Below are 18,377 nucleotides of genomic sequence, written 5' to 3' on the forward strand. Positions count from 1 at the left end.
TTAACTCGCAAAATTTCAAGTAAGTATATATGTATTAATAATCTACAAAAAGGGTGCTGTCCCTCGGACTATAAAATAATTGATTCGATTGTTCTTGATACGGTTGCGTCTATGATTATGTATTAATTATTCGTGGTTGATTAATAGATATACTTTATTCTTAAGAGTGCAATAGTAGAAAATTGAAAGGCGTGCGTTCATTTGACACAAATTTAGTTTTTTCTATTATTTAGATTTTTTAAATTAGGTATTATTACATCTATAATTTATAAATAATTAAATAAGTATTTATGGAAATGTCTATCACAAATTCTTCGACAAAAATTGTTTATATTTTAAGTAATATTAATTAATTATCATGTTAAATAATATAAAATACTTTCTTATGATATTGCTGAGGAATTTTATTTGTCTAAAAAATGACTTTCTTCACAATTTTTTTAAATGATTGATATATTGGATATTAAAACAATATTTTGTTTTTTGCAATTATTGTATTATTGAATGTATATATATCAATAATTACTTACATTCAATAATTTATCAAAAGTAATAGAAAGTCCGGATATGTGGATGATTGTAATTAATTTGCGAAGAAAACGCTTAAAGCGATATTTCAATACAAATTCATTATACATAGAAAAGTATTCTAAAAAGAGAACCATAGCGTTCCTTACTTTAGAACCTCATTCTTTATTCCAGGTTCTGTTTCTGAAATCAATTAACTGAGCAATATCATGTCCCACTGGAAATCTTATTGATATTTGTAGTTCAAGCACGGGCATGAAAGGATTGCATGCAATATTCCACAGAAATATATTATAATTTAGGGAAAATTAATTTAAATAGCTTATAAATTTGTTAGTAATTCATTTCAATAAGATAGTTATTTAATTTGATAACTTATTAGTTTGATTTGGACAGAAATAATAATGACTTATAGTAAGCATTGCAAAACCTAAACCAAATAACTATATTTTCTTTTCTTGCAGTTTGCCTTTTATAAGATGAATATTTCAAATTAAAACTCATCGAAATATATATTATATTTCATTGACTCCATAACTAGAAGTGAGCTATTAACTATTACTAAAGACTTCTGACTGGAAAAATCCACAATTGGTTGAAAAATTCAAATAAATATATTTTTGTAATTCTGCGTGAGATTTGAGTTAACGGAAAATTATAAATTCGTTTTTTAGACAAATCAAGGTAATGTTTTAAATAACAGCCAAATAAAGGTAATGTTCTAAAAAACGTTTATGAATACTTTTTTGCTGACTACAAAATATAATAAAGAATAGGCATTTTGTCTACAGTTAATTTTTGAATTTTTATAAATTATGGATATTTTAAAGACAATTTTCAACCATATTTAGTACTTGGGTGAAAAATAGAGATTTTATTCTTTTGTAACATTAATTTATATTAACAAATGTTAACTAAAGAAATAAACTTAAAGAATGAAAAAAATATAGTATCTTTGGCCTACAATTGACAAACGAATGGATTACATTGCATGTTAATGGTTAATATTCTATGAGTGAAATGTATTATTTTATTTAGATACAGAGATTTTCAAAAGTGTAAGCACACATACTTGAAGAAAAGTTGCAATTATTTAAAAAAAAATGAGAAAAAATATTTTAATATCTCAAAAAAGTTAGTATCAACTAACTAAATATTTTAAATGGGAACAAATATTTTAATATCTCAAAATAGTTAGTATAATTGATTGAGGACAAAACATGGCAGCAATCATTTATCGTAGGCGAAAATTATAAATTTCTTATTAAAAGATAAAAGAGTAATTATATAAAGTTTGTAATCGATAAACAGGGAAACTTTAAAAATTGCTTGTGATTAATTAAACGTAGGTACTGATGATGTATTGCGAAGAATTATATTAAATTCATACAGCGGAAAATTTTATGAAGGAAATTAATACAGTTATGTTAAATTTATCATCATTTTGCCTTTGACTACCATTTTATTCTGCCTACAAACATGTCAGTTTTGATATTACGTAAGTTAATCAATGAGAAGTCTAAGAATTTGAAATTTTTTGTGGGTATTTTTTATAAAGGCGTATTTTGACTAGCTAATGGTAGATTCTCTCTTTATTTTGTCTCCAGAATGATATGTCACTTGCTATTTTGATGACGTTTAATGAAAAATCAGGGACATCTCTCTGAAGACAATGCATAATATATTTTTAACGCTTGAATCAACCGGGCAGAGGTGTTATGCGTTTAATGTATGCATTTGTTTATGTTTCTCTGTGGCATCGTAGCTTTTTAACGAATAAGTAAACGAAAAAGATATACTTTTTTTTGACGTTTTACTAGCTTTGCTCATCTTAACAGCTGCGACGCTCCAAATTGAGATTTAGCGTTGAATAGTTCTATGTAAGTTCAGAAAGTATTTAAGAAGTGTCGTTTGAGGCTGTCTATTACTCAGGTCTATCTCCATTTTTTTTATATCGAAATATAATTTCGTAAATTCGAGAGTTTTGTAAGTTTTAAATTTAATATTCTGTTAAGTTTTGATTTAATAAAAGCTTCTGTTACATTAGAGAGAAATAATTTTAAAAACTGATTTATGTTTCTGATTGAAGATTTTTATATTTCATTTTTCATAAAATTATTAGAGCCTTAATGAATAAATTGTAGGTATTATTTATTAATAGTTTTTTTAACATTTACAATAAATTATGATTGCAAATTCCGTTTAGCCTTTAATAAGCTTAATTCAGGTCATTTATTTTACACTTTAAAATTATTTATAGATAGATATTCATTGTACATGTAAGTAGAGTACTAGTAAATCTTTATGGTGTTACTATATATAACAAAGATAATCCAACCACTGAGAAAGAATCTAAGAACTTAGACCTTCGATTTTTTACATGTCGACAAAATCTAGTTGTGGTTTTATAAGTTTTAGATTTATAATTCTCACATTGTAAAAAATATGATAATAGACCGGGAGGCAAAGAGTTTTAATTTAAGAGCAGGTTCGACACAAAAAAGAATAAGAAATTAGCAAAAAAAAACCCATATAGGAGTTCTTAAACGGATGAAATAAACATATTGCCCGTTGCCATATATCTGTTATCGAAAAATTTTTTTTGAACCGAGATTTTTCAGGATATAATGCCCCAAATAGAAGAACAGTTTAATTTTCTATCGATTCTTTTCTTCCATACAAAAACTGTCTAAATGTTTGCAATTAATAAACCTATCATCAGCACTAATATAATCATATTTTTATATTTAGGTAGCTTGAGGATTGAAAAAAATATTCAGGTTGCTTATTTAACTGGGCATATGCGTGAAACTGGAAAAATAAGTTTAATTGAGGAAAATACTTCAAACGAAAAAATGTTAATTTCAAAGGCACACATTTAGTGCGAGTATTTAATTCAATATAAGTTTTCTGGTTCAATTAAAACCTTCCTTTAACTAATTCATAACTGGCAAACATTAGACGAACACTTTAAATTAAAAAGTAGTTCTTTATAAAAACGCAAACATTTTTTATTTTGAAACATTTTTTTGTAAACCGAATAGTTTAGACAGTAACTGATAGCAAAAATACCCTAAAAGATCTTATATGAAACTACATATCATAGCTTTGTGCGCATTTCTTCATTCAATTTGAACAAAAAATGGTAGTTTTCCAATAAAACAAACCACTTTTATTGGAAATTTTTTTCGAAGAGTGTCTAGATTCCGCAGAAGACATACGAAAAAACAAATTTTGAGTAAAACTTTTCAGTCCGTTTTTGCCTAAACTGTATGGTTTGCGGAAAGATGTTTAGAATAAAAAATGCTACCCTTTTGATCAACAACAATTATTTTTATTTAAAGAGTTCGTCTATCTATTACCAGGTATGAAAAGAGTAAGGTTTTCATTGAGCCTAAAACTTAATTTTCGAGTTTCAAGCATACCTCAACTTTAAAAAGACACCCTGTATACTCCTGTAGTCATTACTTCAGATATTTTCATCTCACACAAAATAAAAAATAAAAATAGCTAACTTTACACACAAAATACAATTCAAAAATAAATTTAATACATCTTGTACAATTAATCAGAAAAAAATATACGCACTGTATCTAAAAATTGTACTTCTTCAATACGTTGACTAGCTCTCATATTTTCAAATCTTGCTAATATTTCTTTAACTGAAATTTTGGTTTCATTACCCTCTTCGGGTATAGTTTCCATACGATCAACCGATTTTTTCGGTCCGAGCGTATCAGTTTTCGACACACAATTCGTTTTACTAATTGTATCACACTTATTTTTACAATTATTAACATTTTCTGTCACTTCTATATCCGCTAAATTATTATCACTTTTAGAAAGAATTGTTTTCATTGGCGGCGAAGAAGATGTTTTCGTTTCATTATTATTATCATTATTATGACTTTTATTACATGAATCAAAAATTGATTCCTCACTTTTTGATTTCGAACAACCGTTATTAAAATGTTTGGATTTTTTAAATAATCGTGTTTTAAAACTATCCGTGTGTTTTTCATATTTATGGTGGATATCATTTTTTTTATTTTCATGATTATTATTACAATCAGTAAAATTTGTATTAATTTTCACAACACTTTGAACATTAAATCCGGAACTACGTAGCGATGCAAATCGTTCAATTAAATGTTTATTTCGTTTCGATTCCGTAACATCAAATTCTTGTTCGGAATCGGATGATTTTGGTATTTCATCACTTGTACAATGATCATCACTTTCATCGGATAACGCTAAACTATCTAAGGATGTGGGGCGGTATAACGGAGATAATGAGGCTTGATTTCTATTTAGATCATCAATTTTTTGCCATTCCTTCTTGTATGAATTCATTTTTTTGCAAATTAAATCAAGAGCACAACATAATTAAACCGGTTTCAATATATTATTAGTACTGTTCGAGCATCACAACCGTCATATGGTAATCTAAGTATTTACTAACTAACTCACTTGTATCATCGACAATTATTAAATGTTTGTTATGTTTTGTGAACTCTAACTTTGCACTCAAGTTACTTGGTGAAGGTTTTTATTTTGGATTCAAGTGGGGTATTATGCACCAATTAATTCTGATGTATAATCATAAAAAAAATAAAACAACATACAGGTACATTAAGTATTAGTTATGTGTTGTTCATATTCATGTATGTTGGATGATGATATGATTATTAAATATGCATATTAATAATTTAATTATACATATAAATACCACTAATTAACTCATTCATTACACTACATTTTAGTTATATTAAAATACCAATCTTGAATATGAATATTTATCGATGAAAATTTAAAAAAAAAATTAACTTAGCCAATTGGAACGAAAATTTTTGAAAAAGTTTCATTTACTTAAGTAAACTTTCTTTATAAAATTTTAGGTGAATTGGTGGATAAATAAAATATAATAAACTTATTTTTATCCGTTTGGTATTCTAATCAAAGGTAGATTTAAAAAAATTTCTGGATGCTTCGAATTTTTTTTTTTAAATTTAATATTTTTTATGTTAATTAATTTTTGTTGTTGTCTACTGACCCTGAGCCTTTGGTTTACTCATTTAATATGAAAAGATATTATTATTATTTTGGTTCACATTAATAATTATTACAAGTTTATTGAAATTGAATACATAACACTATTAAATTTTCAATTTGTCCAGTTTTAACATTCCATAGCACTTTAGTTACATATTGATAATTTAACAGTGTTTTTTATTCAAATATTTCAATAAACTTGTAATAATTATGAGTGTGGTCCAAAATAATAAAAAATAATAGCGAATTTGGGCATGAAAATCGGTATATGGGTATAAAAATTATGCCAAGCAACTTTTTTTAATAGTTTTTACGATATCTCTAACCATCTCTGACGCTAGGCAAAATATTAAGAATCGGCCCTATTTGTCAATTTGTAGTGTCTCTTTGTATGGCTGTGCAAAATTTCAAATTGATATTCCTGTAAATAACAAAAATATGAGGGTGTCTCCACCTTAAATGCGAAACACTGTATAGAGTGATTTTTAACGGAATCAGAGATAAAAAATACTTTGCCAGACTAACCAGTAATTTGATAAAACTTGCCATATAGAGTAAAACGCACTCAAAAAGTAGAAAAATTAGACCTCAATGATTGGGTAAGCAATTTTTGAGATATCTTCTAAAATCCTGATATCTACAAAAATAGTCATCTAATCGCCAAGTTTGAATTTTTACATATTTTAGGCTGTGGTATAGTTTTTATACGATACTAGTCGATATTTAAAACTACTTGCCCAATATCCAAATTTTTTTTGTTCATAATTACACAAGAAAGTGATTTTTATCTATATCGGACACAAAAAATATTCTAAATTTTTGCAATTTTTTCACTTTAACATTATTTGTATAAATTATTCTGAGTTAGATAAAAGAAAGAAAAATTATGAAAATTTTGAACACATTAAAATTTCACTTACTTGTTTCATTTCATTCCTTTATTGTTTCATTAATTCTTATTTGAATACTTCAAAGACCATCGTCAAATTGATGTAATTTTAATTAGTAACCAAGTATAGTATAGTATAGTAGTTGACCATGACTTTATTCTAATTTTAAGATGAGTTTTACTAAGAGTACAAATTTTCCTTATAACTATCCTATATCAATATTTGTACTTTGTTCATTTAATTTTCTAGAAAATTAGTTGATTTTCTGTACATTTTTATAATTTACCTTCATATAAATTTCCGCATATTCTTGGTATACAAGTTTAACCACTTTCCTTATTGAAAGTTTTAATTATGATAAATATTTTAATTGTTAATTCAATAAAATTTAACAATAACTTAATAAAATTTAATTATTATCATTGAGCAAAAATGTTTAATTCATACAATTTAAAAGAAAGAAAATCGATAAAAAGGAATGGTATTTTGGCTCAATAATATATTTTGCATTATAAAAGAGGGCCGAAAGTTTGCGTAATCAACCAGATGATGACATTTCGAATGTAAATTTAACAATTCTTGTTTAGATTGTAAAAAAAATGTTTATTTATATTTGATAAACATTAATATATTAAATTTTTTGCTCTTAAAAAAATAGAAATGGTATTTAAAATTTACTTAAAAAACTATCAGATTTTTAAATCCCACCTGGTATTAAGTAATGAAATCAAAGATTCAAGTTTATAGTAAAAATTTTCACCAAAATATAGTATGCAAATTGCAATTTAAGAGATAGTTTGCATATTAATAAAAACAATTAAGTTTTTGCTATATTTGCTACTACACTTTCAAATTAAAATTAATTTTAATAGATAACATAAACAAACAAACCACACACAATACTGAGAATTTCAGAAAATTATTGGCAGCAGTTTTTGTTTTAAAAATTTCTTAGTTATATAAAAAATATAATTTCTTAGTTATAAAAAAAATGTTGTGTTAAAACTCATATACTTCCATAATTGTATTTACATAATTTACGTTCTACATCTTTACATCATTCTTTTTAAAGTAACAAGCAAAAGTTATTTCTCTTTTTTGCTAAGAGCATCCGACATTTTATATCCCCCTTGCGTTATGTACCTACGAGCCTATAAAATTTCACATTTTTAATAAGTACAAATCGCTATTTCGAGTATTTAAAATGGCAGAATGTATTATGCCATTACATTTTTTACCTGACTGTCAAGGAGTGTTTATGTTTTTCGCTCGTATTTTGTATGTATGTATATTTGCTTTTTGGTAAATTTCTATATTACGAATTGGCGGATTTTTGGAGTGAAATAGATATAATGAAAATAAATTAACGAAACTTATCGAGTATAGTATCAAATTAATAGGGGATTACAAAAATATATATAAGTTCTATGTTTAAATTCAATTAGGAATAATAAATTGGTTTAAATTTTTTAATAAAAAGTAGGTTTTTTTAGTGCTGGGACACTAATAAGTTTAAAATAAAATAAATAACTAAAAAAATAAGAAACCCGACTGTGTTTAATAAAATCTGAAAAGAAAGAAACAAGACCAGTAGTTTACATAGCGACTTTAACAGTCGGGGCAAATATTTCCAATAATGGACCCCGACTGTTCAATTTGCTATGTAAACTACTGATCTGAAAAGAAGGACCAGTAGTTTACATAGCGACTTTAAAAGCCAAGGCAAATCTTCCCAATAATGAGCCCCGACTGTTAAAGTCGCTATCTAAACCACTGGTCGTTCTTTTCTGATTTTATTTAACACAATCGGGTTTTTTAGTTTTTTAATTATTAATTTTATTTAGTCAAAAAATTGCCCCATTTCTAACAATAACGACTAACGATGGCAGAACTATACTGATTCAAGAAAGATTTTGCTTAAAAAAGGGATTTTGATGCACACAGCTTATTCTAGTCTCATTAGTTGTTTTTCCCAAAAAACGCCAACGTCTTACTTCATGAAGAATTGAAAAACTTAAAAAAAATACTATTATTCCGATAATGGTAAAAAGGTATTTATTGTTATAAATATTAATCAGTAAACATTATTTCCTTAAAACTTGAAATCACGTTTTCTTAATTTTGGCACAAATATTATTAAATATTTCTTGGATCAATATGGTTCTACTGCTTCCAACTATTATTTGTACATAGGAGTAAAAAAAATGTAACGTTGGTATACAAATCAACTAAACGGATATCTAAGTAATTAAATCATAAAGTAAGATTTATATTTGACATATGGCGTACTAATACCTATGATTATAAATAACCGTTCATCTTTGTATTCGAAAATATTGTTTTTATTTCAAAATTATATTATGATTTTGACCTTAATTATTAAAACGAAGGTCGTTAATACTCTCAGTTCCATATAGTGGTCATCGTTATTTTACACCTTGTTAGGGACGAAATTTTTATAAAATCATTGTTGCCTATAACAGAGGCCACCCACATCATTATTTGTTTATCTTTATTTATTTAATTACAAACATATTTACAATTACAATTTGATGTGGGTGGAGTCAGTTGCTTCGTTCTTATCCAAGCGACGACAATGTGATCAATTCTACCGCCCTTATTAATCATAATTGTTCACACTGCCGCTGCTTGGATTCGAACCCGCAACCTAAGTCTAAATGGACAAAGAGTATTTTAGTTCAATAAAATAAGAAATATCTGAAATTTATTGGTCCTTAATGAAAATCTGGAAAACGTTGCCAACTCTCGTACCTACTACTACAGAAAGAAGATCAGGTCATAATCATAATCATCGTAATCCACCAAGAATCACTTTGAAAAAGAAGCTCATATATGTAAAAGTAAGTTTAAGCTCCATGGCGTCAGTTTTGTGCTGTACAGTTAAGTGCACAGGGTTGGATTTAACATTGGAGGGGCCCTGGATCGCAATCATAGGGGCCTCATTTAAGGGGGTAAATTTCTTTTATTATTTTGACTATCCGATTTTTACAGTAAATTTTACTTTGTATTTATTATAAGCACCCTGAGTTATATAGTTTTGGAGATCTACGATTGAAGATCGCATACTCGCTTATTCCATCAGCCATTTGCTGATCGATTTTTTTTTACATTTTTTTGATTTGATTGTTGAGGTCCCCCAGAACACTCGGGGCTCTGGGCCTGGGCCCTGTCAGACTCATGCATTAATCCAACTCTGTGACTACAGGTTAGAATTGAATGTCACACCCCTTGGTGTCTCACCCCTGCATTACCAAATATGTACGGCGTTGTTGTATTGCATATTGCATAACACCCTTTAATTTTACAATATTGTAGTAATGTTACAATATTTTCTTTGCTATAGAAAATTAATTTTTTTTGAAAATTTTGATTTTGATTTTCTGGATGCATTAAAATATTATTCGGAAATGATGAAGAGACAGACCGCGACACAGAGTTGATTTATATAATATATGTAAATAGAATAATTTAAATAATTGACATCAGATCATTAATCTTTTAATATCATAAAACTAAGTGAAAATATGACAGAATCAATTTAAATGTAAATTTTCAATGTAGTTTTTAACCATTATGCTGTAATGAATTACAAAATTTCAAATTGTATTTTAAAGTCGAATTCATTTATTCTTAATGAAAATTTACATATTTTGACATCATATTAACTTTCCCCTTTAATATTTAATTTTTTTTAATCAATTTGATATTCAAACTTTCGTTTATGTAAAAAAAATTAACAATGGATAAATCGTCGCCATATCGCGTCGTAGTTTATAGATATTTATATTAATAAACATTTATTACAGTGATATTTGTGGTTAAACAAGTGAACAGTTGTAATATTATTTGAAATATCTCACATATGGCTTTCTTGTTTTTGTGTTCTAATGATTATGCTTAGCGATAAGTTATACATGTTATGAATATCTCAATAAGATATTTTATCAGATTTTATGCAAAAAGCGTGCATGATAAAGTCATTCAAGAAGAACAGTAGCCAGCGTTGGTTATCTATCTATTTGATATTAATCGAAATGGAAAAATGTTTTCTAATTTATTTTAAATTGGAAAGCTAGCAGGTAAAACACTTCGAAAGTTTTTAGTTTAAAAATTTCGTCAGTTGTATCTGTTTGAAATATACAGGATGTCTTAATTAAGTTGAAAAAAGTTTGCTACAAAGGCACACATCTTATTAGTAGTGCAATTGTCAAAAAATCCTAATTTTTCTCATAGAAAAAAATAAAGTAATAAGAAAAACAATTTTAAACAAAAAACAAATCCGGTTTTCGACGTTTTTGGAATTTTTTTAAAATTCGGAGTGACCCTTTGAAATTTTTTTTTTGAGCTGTCCTTTGGAGGGGGCTCTTAAAACCAGGGCCACCCAAAGGTACATATATCTTAATTTCGAATTGTACGATTTTAATCGTAGATTAAGGACTGAACCTTATTTACTTATAAAAATGTAAAATGATTTTTCTTAGTCTTAATAAAGTTTTCCTCTAATAAAATCAAAATATGGATCATATTTTCTGTAATCGTATTTAACTTTTCCTAATTTACAAGTGAAAATAATTAAGGTCGGAGTGAGAATCTTTGAATTTAAATCTGATTGTGAGGTATATTATATACCCATAATATCTGTACGCGTATGAATTATAATAAACATGTCGTATGCATTTTTTTTTGTTTCTTGGTCTACTGATTCTGACCCAGTACGATCTGTACATGCATTATATACATCTATGTTGTTAAGTATCAACAAAACCCGAATCAAGTTAAAAGTACTTTAAACTGAACAAATTCTAACAATTTTTGTACTCGTGTTTATTTGCACAAATTTCTGTTCATTTGCGTGATTTTTGTAATATTTGACGGAACAGTTTTCGAAAAGAATAAAAGAAAAAAAAGACAAAACTTTTCTTAGGGCTTCCACATTATAACCAGATCCCTACACAATTAGTAACAAAAGCTGATAATCGGCTGATTAGTTTTTTCATCAAATGTTGATAAAAATCATTTAAATCAGTCTTTACATAAATACTGACCACCTGTCTGGAGACCGGTAGGTATTCATATCGGAATAAGATCGGTAATCGGAAAAAATAGACCCGGAAAAAATTTACCCAAAATTTTATAGACCCGGTGTATTGTTGTAATTACGAGTTGGTTGGGTTGAGTTTGTCGAATACAGAGGAGTTAGTTGAGTTCTGCAATTTTTTGCCCTTGTGTTCAAAAATGGGACACTATTACAGAAATTTTGTTCGGTCTACTTTTCCCTGGTCTATTTTTTCCGGTATATTTTTTCCTAAGTCCAAAATACACAAACGTGGCTCAACGAGATCATCTATACAAACCAGTTAAGTTTGAAATTAAGAAACGATACGAAATTAAGTTTGAAGAGAAAAATAGTACACAGAAAGCTATCGAAATTTGTTTTATTATTTTTCTTCAGTTTATTTGATTTTTTCACTAAAAGTATATGGTTTTATTAAAATATACCAAATAAAAAAAGTACTATAAAAGTACTATATTGTGATACCACCTTTTCGCTGATAATCCGAGGATTGTCAGACTCTCAATTATTTTAAGAGGCTGAGTACACCTCTTTCATTCATATACCATGAACCACGCCAACCCATCATTAATTAAATAAATTTTTGTAGTTACCTATTGTGTACGGAAATGGCTACGCTTTAACCAATCGAATCAATTAAGTTGGCAAGCAAGACGTAAGAAGTGAAAAAATTTTATCACGATAAAAATCAAATAAATGTGTTTGTTTAAATTACTATATAAAATTTGAATTCGGGCTCTGTATATGCGAACCGATTTCGGACTCTAACCATCTATTACATACTCATTACATACTGAACATATCTAAATGTATCTACTGTGTGCATGTAAAGTAGGTTACAACACCGCGACCAGCCTTGGCTGACCAGTTAAACAGGAGAATAATTTTATATGAATCGCACACTTTCTTTGAGGAGGAATAATCAATTAATTTATTTAACAAATTATTTATACGTGTAAAAACTTATGATATACAAGTATGCAGTACGTACGTGTAGGAACTAAATGGTAATTAAATTGTTTAGGTTGAAAGTAGAAGCTTTTAGAAAAATTTTTTACTAAATTTTCAAATACCAATCATAAATAAATACCCGAATTAATAAACCCCGCCTAAATAAAATAAAATTTCACATGTATATAAACGATTTTTATGTTTTAAAGGAGATATGCAAGGATTTAATAGTACTAGGGATTTCATACAACTTTATAAATACACTTTTTGATTAACAAAGTTTCAAAAAATGACAAACAATTCCTAAGTCATCTGGCTTTTTATACCATGCATATATGAAATATACATAGTATATTAAGTTTAGTCCCAAGTTTGTAACGCTTAAAAATAATGATGCTAGGAAAAAAATTTTGTAATAGGTGTTCATAAAATCACCTAATTAGTTCATTTCCGGTTGTCCGTCCGTCCGTCCGTCCGTCCGTCCGTCCGTCTGTGGACACGATAACTCAAAAACGAAAAAATATATCGAGTGAAATTTTTACAGCGTACTCAGGACGTAAAAAGTGAGGTCAAGTTCGTAAATGAGCATCATAGGTCAATTGGGTCTTGGGTCCGTAGGACTCATCTTGTTAACCGTTAGAGATAGAACAAAAGTTTAAATATAAAAAATGTTCCTTATAAAAAAATAAAAAACTTTTGTTTGAAACATTTTTTTGTAAACATCACTGTTTACCCACGAGGGCGTTAATTAGGTGCAAATTTTATAGTATGTATTAATATAGGAATATCAGTTGTGTGTGTGTTGTGTATTTAAAAGTGAATATCTTTTGTTATTTACGTGACGTAAAAAAACAAACGATTGCGCATCAACACTGTCTATACATTTTTGTATGTGTTATGTGATAAAGAAATCAACCAAACACTGACTATGCACTGACAACACTGACTATGCATGGTATTTCAACAATTAACTCAGTCAATTGTTTCTTTTCACTTGTTATTATTATTTTATCATTCAAAGTTGGCTGAAAAAATGATGAATCATATAGGTTATTCTTTTCAATTGGATATTTCTCAAAACATCTAGAGATTGTGGTAAAAAACTATCTAAAATATTTAGACAATCTTTTAAATTTAATTTATTAAGACTTAGACGACTATAATTAGAGTATTGATGATTGAAGAGAGATATCTATATTATCAAATTCATAACCAGCACTTGCACACAATATATTATATATTTTTGTAGTTGCTTGGTATTGTAAAGCTCAAAATGGCACATTATTTGACTACAAAGCATGTATTTGGTTTATACAGTCTGTGTTTCAAGCATCTTGGGATATACATATGTCTGTAGTATGACTGAATACATCCGTTTACTAATGCATCTAAGCGAGAGGTATTATTCATGTATTGTAAGACTACAGATACGATAAACAGATACGATACGACAGGCTGTTGTATGCATGCAGAGAGTGGGAGATTTGTTGCATACAAATATTATTAATTATTGCTTTGATAACGTTCAATCATTACCACCTCCAAGTGTCTCCCAACTAATGTTAAATACATGTATATAATACCTCTCGCTTAGATGCATTACTAAACGGATGTATTATGTATTCAGTCATACTGCAGACATATTTATATCCCAAGATGGTAGATACACAGATGGTATGTATGTACCGTGCAATAAACCAAAACTTTTTTAAAATACTGTAGGGAAACAAACACCTGAAATACGTAACACATAAGGAAAGTTTGAGTTGGCGAAGTAAAATTGAAACAGCCTTTTAAATTGTTTGTCCTGGAACTAGGAAACTAATTCAAGGACAAACATTCAATAAAATTATAAAAGTCTTTGAATTAGTAAACTAATTTCCTAAACCGTACCACTTTTAGGCTCTTTGTAAATGCCAATTTCAGATATTAAATTTACATATGGCCAGAAAAAATATATTCTTTAAGCCAAAATATCCTTCTATAATTTTAAATTTGTAAAAATCTTGATATAGCTAATTAACCCAAAATAATAAGTAATTGTAATTGGTTAATTATTTTCAGCAAATTGAGATAAAAATCAAATAATACTTTAATTAATAATTTTATGCGACAATAAACAGTAGAAATTTATTTAATGACACTTCATTACACAAAACAATTTCCTTACTTGTGTAGTAAAAATATCTTAAAATATGTGCAAATGAGCGATTATGAATACTTTATGTTCACGGATTTAAAAAATTTGTTGGAGGGGATAAAAACAAACTTTTCTATAACATTGTTATACTTTTCATGCTCCTACTTTTTAGTTAATTTTGTCGCCTACTAATTTTAGACGTTTGGTTTACATTAAATATGAAAATTTGGTTCATTTTACAATTTATGTTTCTGAGACTGAAATTGGTCTGGAATATTGCCTTTAATATATAATTTTGAGCGATATCTTCGAAAGCTCACCTCCAATCGACCCGATTTTTGTTATTTCTGGATCAAAATTACTCCAGAAATTGATTTACACGAAAATTTTTATAAAAATTGGAGAAAATCAAAAAATTGTTTTTTTTTTTTTCCATAATATTTTTAACTTCTGATTTTAATGAAAATGAGTTTCTAGAATTATTTTGATCCAAAAATAACAAAAATCGTATTCATTTATACAGCAGGCTTAAGGATGTCAAGATATTGTATCTTCAATTCCTCCGATTTGAAATTCCAAAGCGATGAGAGTGATATTTTGAAAACGGTAAATTGGATCGTATTTTAGCCAGTGCTATTGTTTTCCCAAATTAGACTTAAACCAAGTTTTTATCAAAATCGCAGATAAATAAATTTTATCTAATTTTTACTTTTCTAAAATTTGCATTTATATTTTTTGTTCCTTTTGCATATAAGCTTTCGTTTTGAAGCGGTTTTTGAGATATTTCAAAGGATTTTAATCTTAATGTCGAAGGCTAAATGTTAGATTTTTTGGGCATAACTATCCTATCTGAGGTATCGATCGAGGAAATTATCGTTTTTGGTGATTTAATTGTGTTAAAAATGTTGATAGAACTTGTAATTGAAAAGTTAGAAAAAAAAGTAAATCACTTACCATTGGGTGAATCTGTCGATATTCATTGCAAAATTTATTGATCATATCAGTTAGCTGTGACGCGTACGTTGTATGTAATGTAACTCGTGCTGGATGTCCACGAACATCTAAACAAACAGTAGCCGGTCTAGGTGCTGAACATCCAGATAATTCTGCCAATCCCCATGAACAAATGATTCGTAATGTATTGTTCGAATCACGACGTACCAAATGAATGCCCCAATGAGATACGCTAACAATTTGTACATCGGTCAACTGAAAAAAATTTATATGGATTAAAAACGAATCAGTCTCTATTTAATGTCTAGAAATTTAAAACAAACAATTTTCAGCTGAATATGCTAAAAATCAACACGGTCTAAAGTTCGTAGGGCTTGTCATGTAAGTACTGTTGCAACTTATATGAGCCAGAGTTTTGTTAATGAGGTTACAAGGTAATACATATTTAAAAAAATATGGTTTAGAAAATGAATTTAAGCTACGATTAATTAGAAAAAATAACTATAGTTGCAAACTCTTTCTTGTTGAAACTTACTCGAAATTTTGAATCAGAATGAATGAGAATTCATAAAAACTAAACAAATTATGATTAATTTGAACCGGACAAAAGCGGCTAAAATATACTCCGAACCAAACAAGAAGATGTTATACGTTTGTCCGCTATGTGAGCGTGTGAGTCTGTCTGTCTGTTGCACGTAACGCCTAAACGGAAGAAACGATTTTGATTTTGATTATTGTTTTATTTTGTTGAAAGATAATTTAATAGAGAGTGTTCTTAGCTATGTTTTAAGAGCGAGTTTAGGGTTCCGGACCCGGAACAAAAATCAATAATCGAAGATTTTCAAAATCGGTTCAGTTTGAAGAAGACTCTAAAGAAAAGATAATTTAATGCAGAGTGTTCTTAGATATGTTTCAAGTGTGAGTTTAAGGTTCTGTATTCGAAAAATTTGTTGGGGGTTATTTAAATTTTGTAAATTTCACTCAGTTTTCATGTATAAGTACTCATAACCTTTTACAGAGTAGTCCGATTTTGATAATCCTTTTCTTATTGGATAGGGTAAATTTCGAAATTGGTTCCATATAAATTTGGATAAAAAATTCCTATCCTAACGGTGGGAAAAGGGGTGATTTATTGTTCACTCACAGATTTTAATACTGAGTTGTTTATGTGTTACAAAAACTCACTAAAAAGTATAAAATAATATTTTTTTGCAAAAAATAGAATCGACGAAAAATGTACAAAAAAGTAAGAAATAATTTTTTCTACTCATATCAATTTTAGAGAGCAATTAAGTTTTGAATTTGACGTGAATGAATCAATTTTTAGTTAAAGATATATGGTTAGCGGCGACTTTAAAACGTAATGGCGCATAAGGAAATTATTGCTTTGAGTCGGTACTATTAAAATTATATTTTACATTTTTCGTTGCATCAATTTGTTGCAAAAAATTTTATAAACAAATAATTTCCATTCAAATCGAAAACAAAAATTGATATCATGTTGAACACTTTTTCAAAAGAATCTCTTAAGAAAGTCAAAAAATTTTGATAAAAACGTAACAGATTTGCTACGAAGATATTTATCTTATCGACTTCAAATGTTCGATTTATATAGGTTACGATGAATGGTAACATTCGATTTCAAATATTCGACTTATAGAGGTTACAATGAATGAGAACATTAAACTTAAAATGAATCTATGAAAATTCAAGAGATCAAGTTATTCGAAAATCAAGCTTCTTCTGAGACAAAAAAAAAAAAAACAAACTTACTGGTGGAGCTGCAGATGCAATAAATAGTCGAGAAAAATATAACGGCCACGATCTAGCCAATTCAATCAGATGTTTTTTAACATGAGTTCTATGTGATTCTTGCAAATTGTTTGGCGTCACTCCATATCCTTGAAGTACCGTGATTGCCGAACGTTTATCATTATCGGTTATTCGTAAACAAGGTGTGATATTATACACATCTTTAACAATTTGTAAAAATATTAAGTGTAATGCTTGTGGAGGATTTAATGTTTCTGCCGGTGTGAACACTTCTTTTCGAACATGTAATGACCAATTTACGCGATTGTATGTAATACATGAAACAGCTGGTGATATTTCTTGTGAATTATTGATTTTATTTGGTGATGGACTCTTTGGCACGTTTGCAATGGGAGCAGGCATAACAGGTTTTAAGAAGTCTGGCCAATCATCAACTAGAGACAAAGAAACCAATTAATTAATTTAAATTTTAATTAAAAAAATGCAATCAATTACTTACTTTCTATTTTTTCGTTGTGCTTATCGGTATTTTGTGTTTGTACGGTTGATGCTGCTGATGATTTTCGCTCCCGTTCTTGAATACTTCGGTTCATTTGATGAGTTCTAAAGGTGGGTCGTTGTACTTCATGATCATCGGACCATTTGGATTCATTTCGTTGTGGTGATGCCGATGTTTTAATCTCTCCTTCGTGATCCCATTGTTGACCATGCAAATGATCCAAATCTCGTTCATCACTTTGCATGTCCCAATTTGATGAAAATGAGCTTCGTTGTAAATTATTCGGGGTTTGGTGGACACCAAACGTGTCGTGATCTTGCCGTTTTGTCATGTATGATTCTCGTACAGGTGGTTGATGTGATGGGGGTTCAGGGGGACGGATCACTGGTGGAGGGGGAGCAGGTCCAGAAGGTGCAGGTGGTAGTGGTGTTGGACCTACTGGTGGAGGTGGGGGTGGCGGAGCATGTAACAAGGCATCTGAGTTTGTAGAACCTA

General features: G+C 28.5%; 1 protein-coding gene across 1 annotated transcript in view; it reads right to left on the bottom strand.

Moving 5' to 3' along the window:
* The window catches only part of LOC123296889 (unconventional myosin-XV), a 43,810-nt gene that overhangs the window by 8,414 nt on the left and 17,019 nt on the right, over positions 1–18,377 (bottom strand). The window contains exons 8-10 of the mRNA XM_044878586.1: positions 17,883–18,374; positions 17,384–17,817; positions 15,611–15,865 (exon numbers count right to left, since the gene is read on the bottom strand). Coding sequence (XP_044734521.1) covers positions 15,611–15,865; positions 17,384–17,817; positions 17,883–18,374 — 1,181 coding nt within the window. The remainder of the gene's footprint in view (positions 1–15,610; positions 15,866–17,383; positions 17,818–17,882; positions 18,375–18,377) is intronic.

Source organism: Chrysoperla carnea, chromosome 3 (genome assembly GCF_905475395.1).
Source record: "Chrysoperla carnea chromosome 3, inChrCarn1.1, whole genome shotgun sequence".
Classification (NCBI taxonomy): Eukaryota; Metazoa; Arthropoda; class Insecta; order Neuroptera; family Chrysopidae; genus Chrysoperla; species Chrysoperla carnea.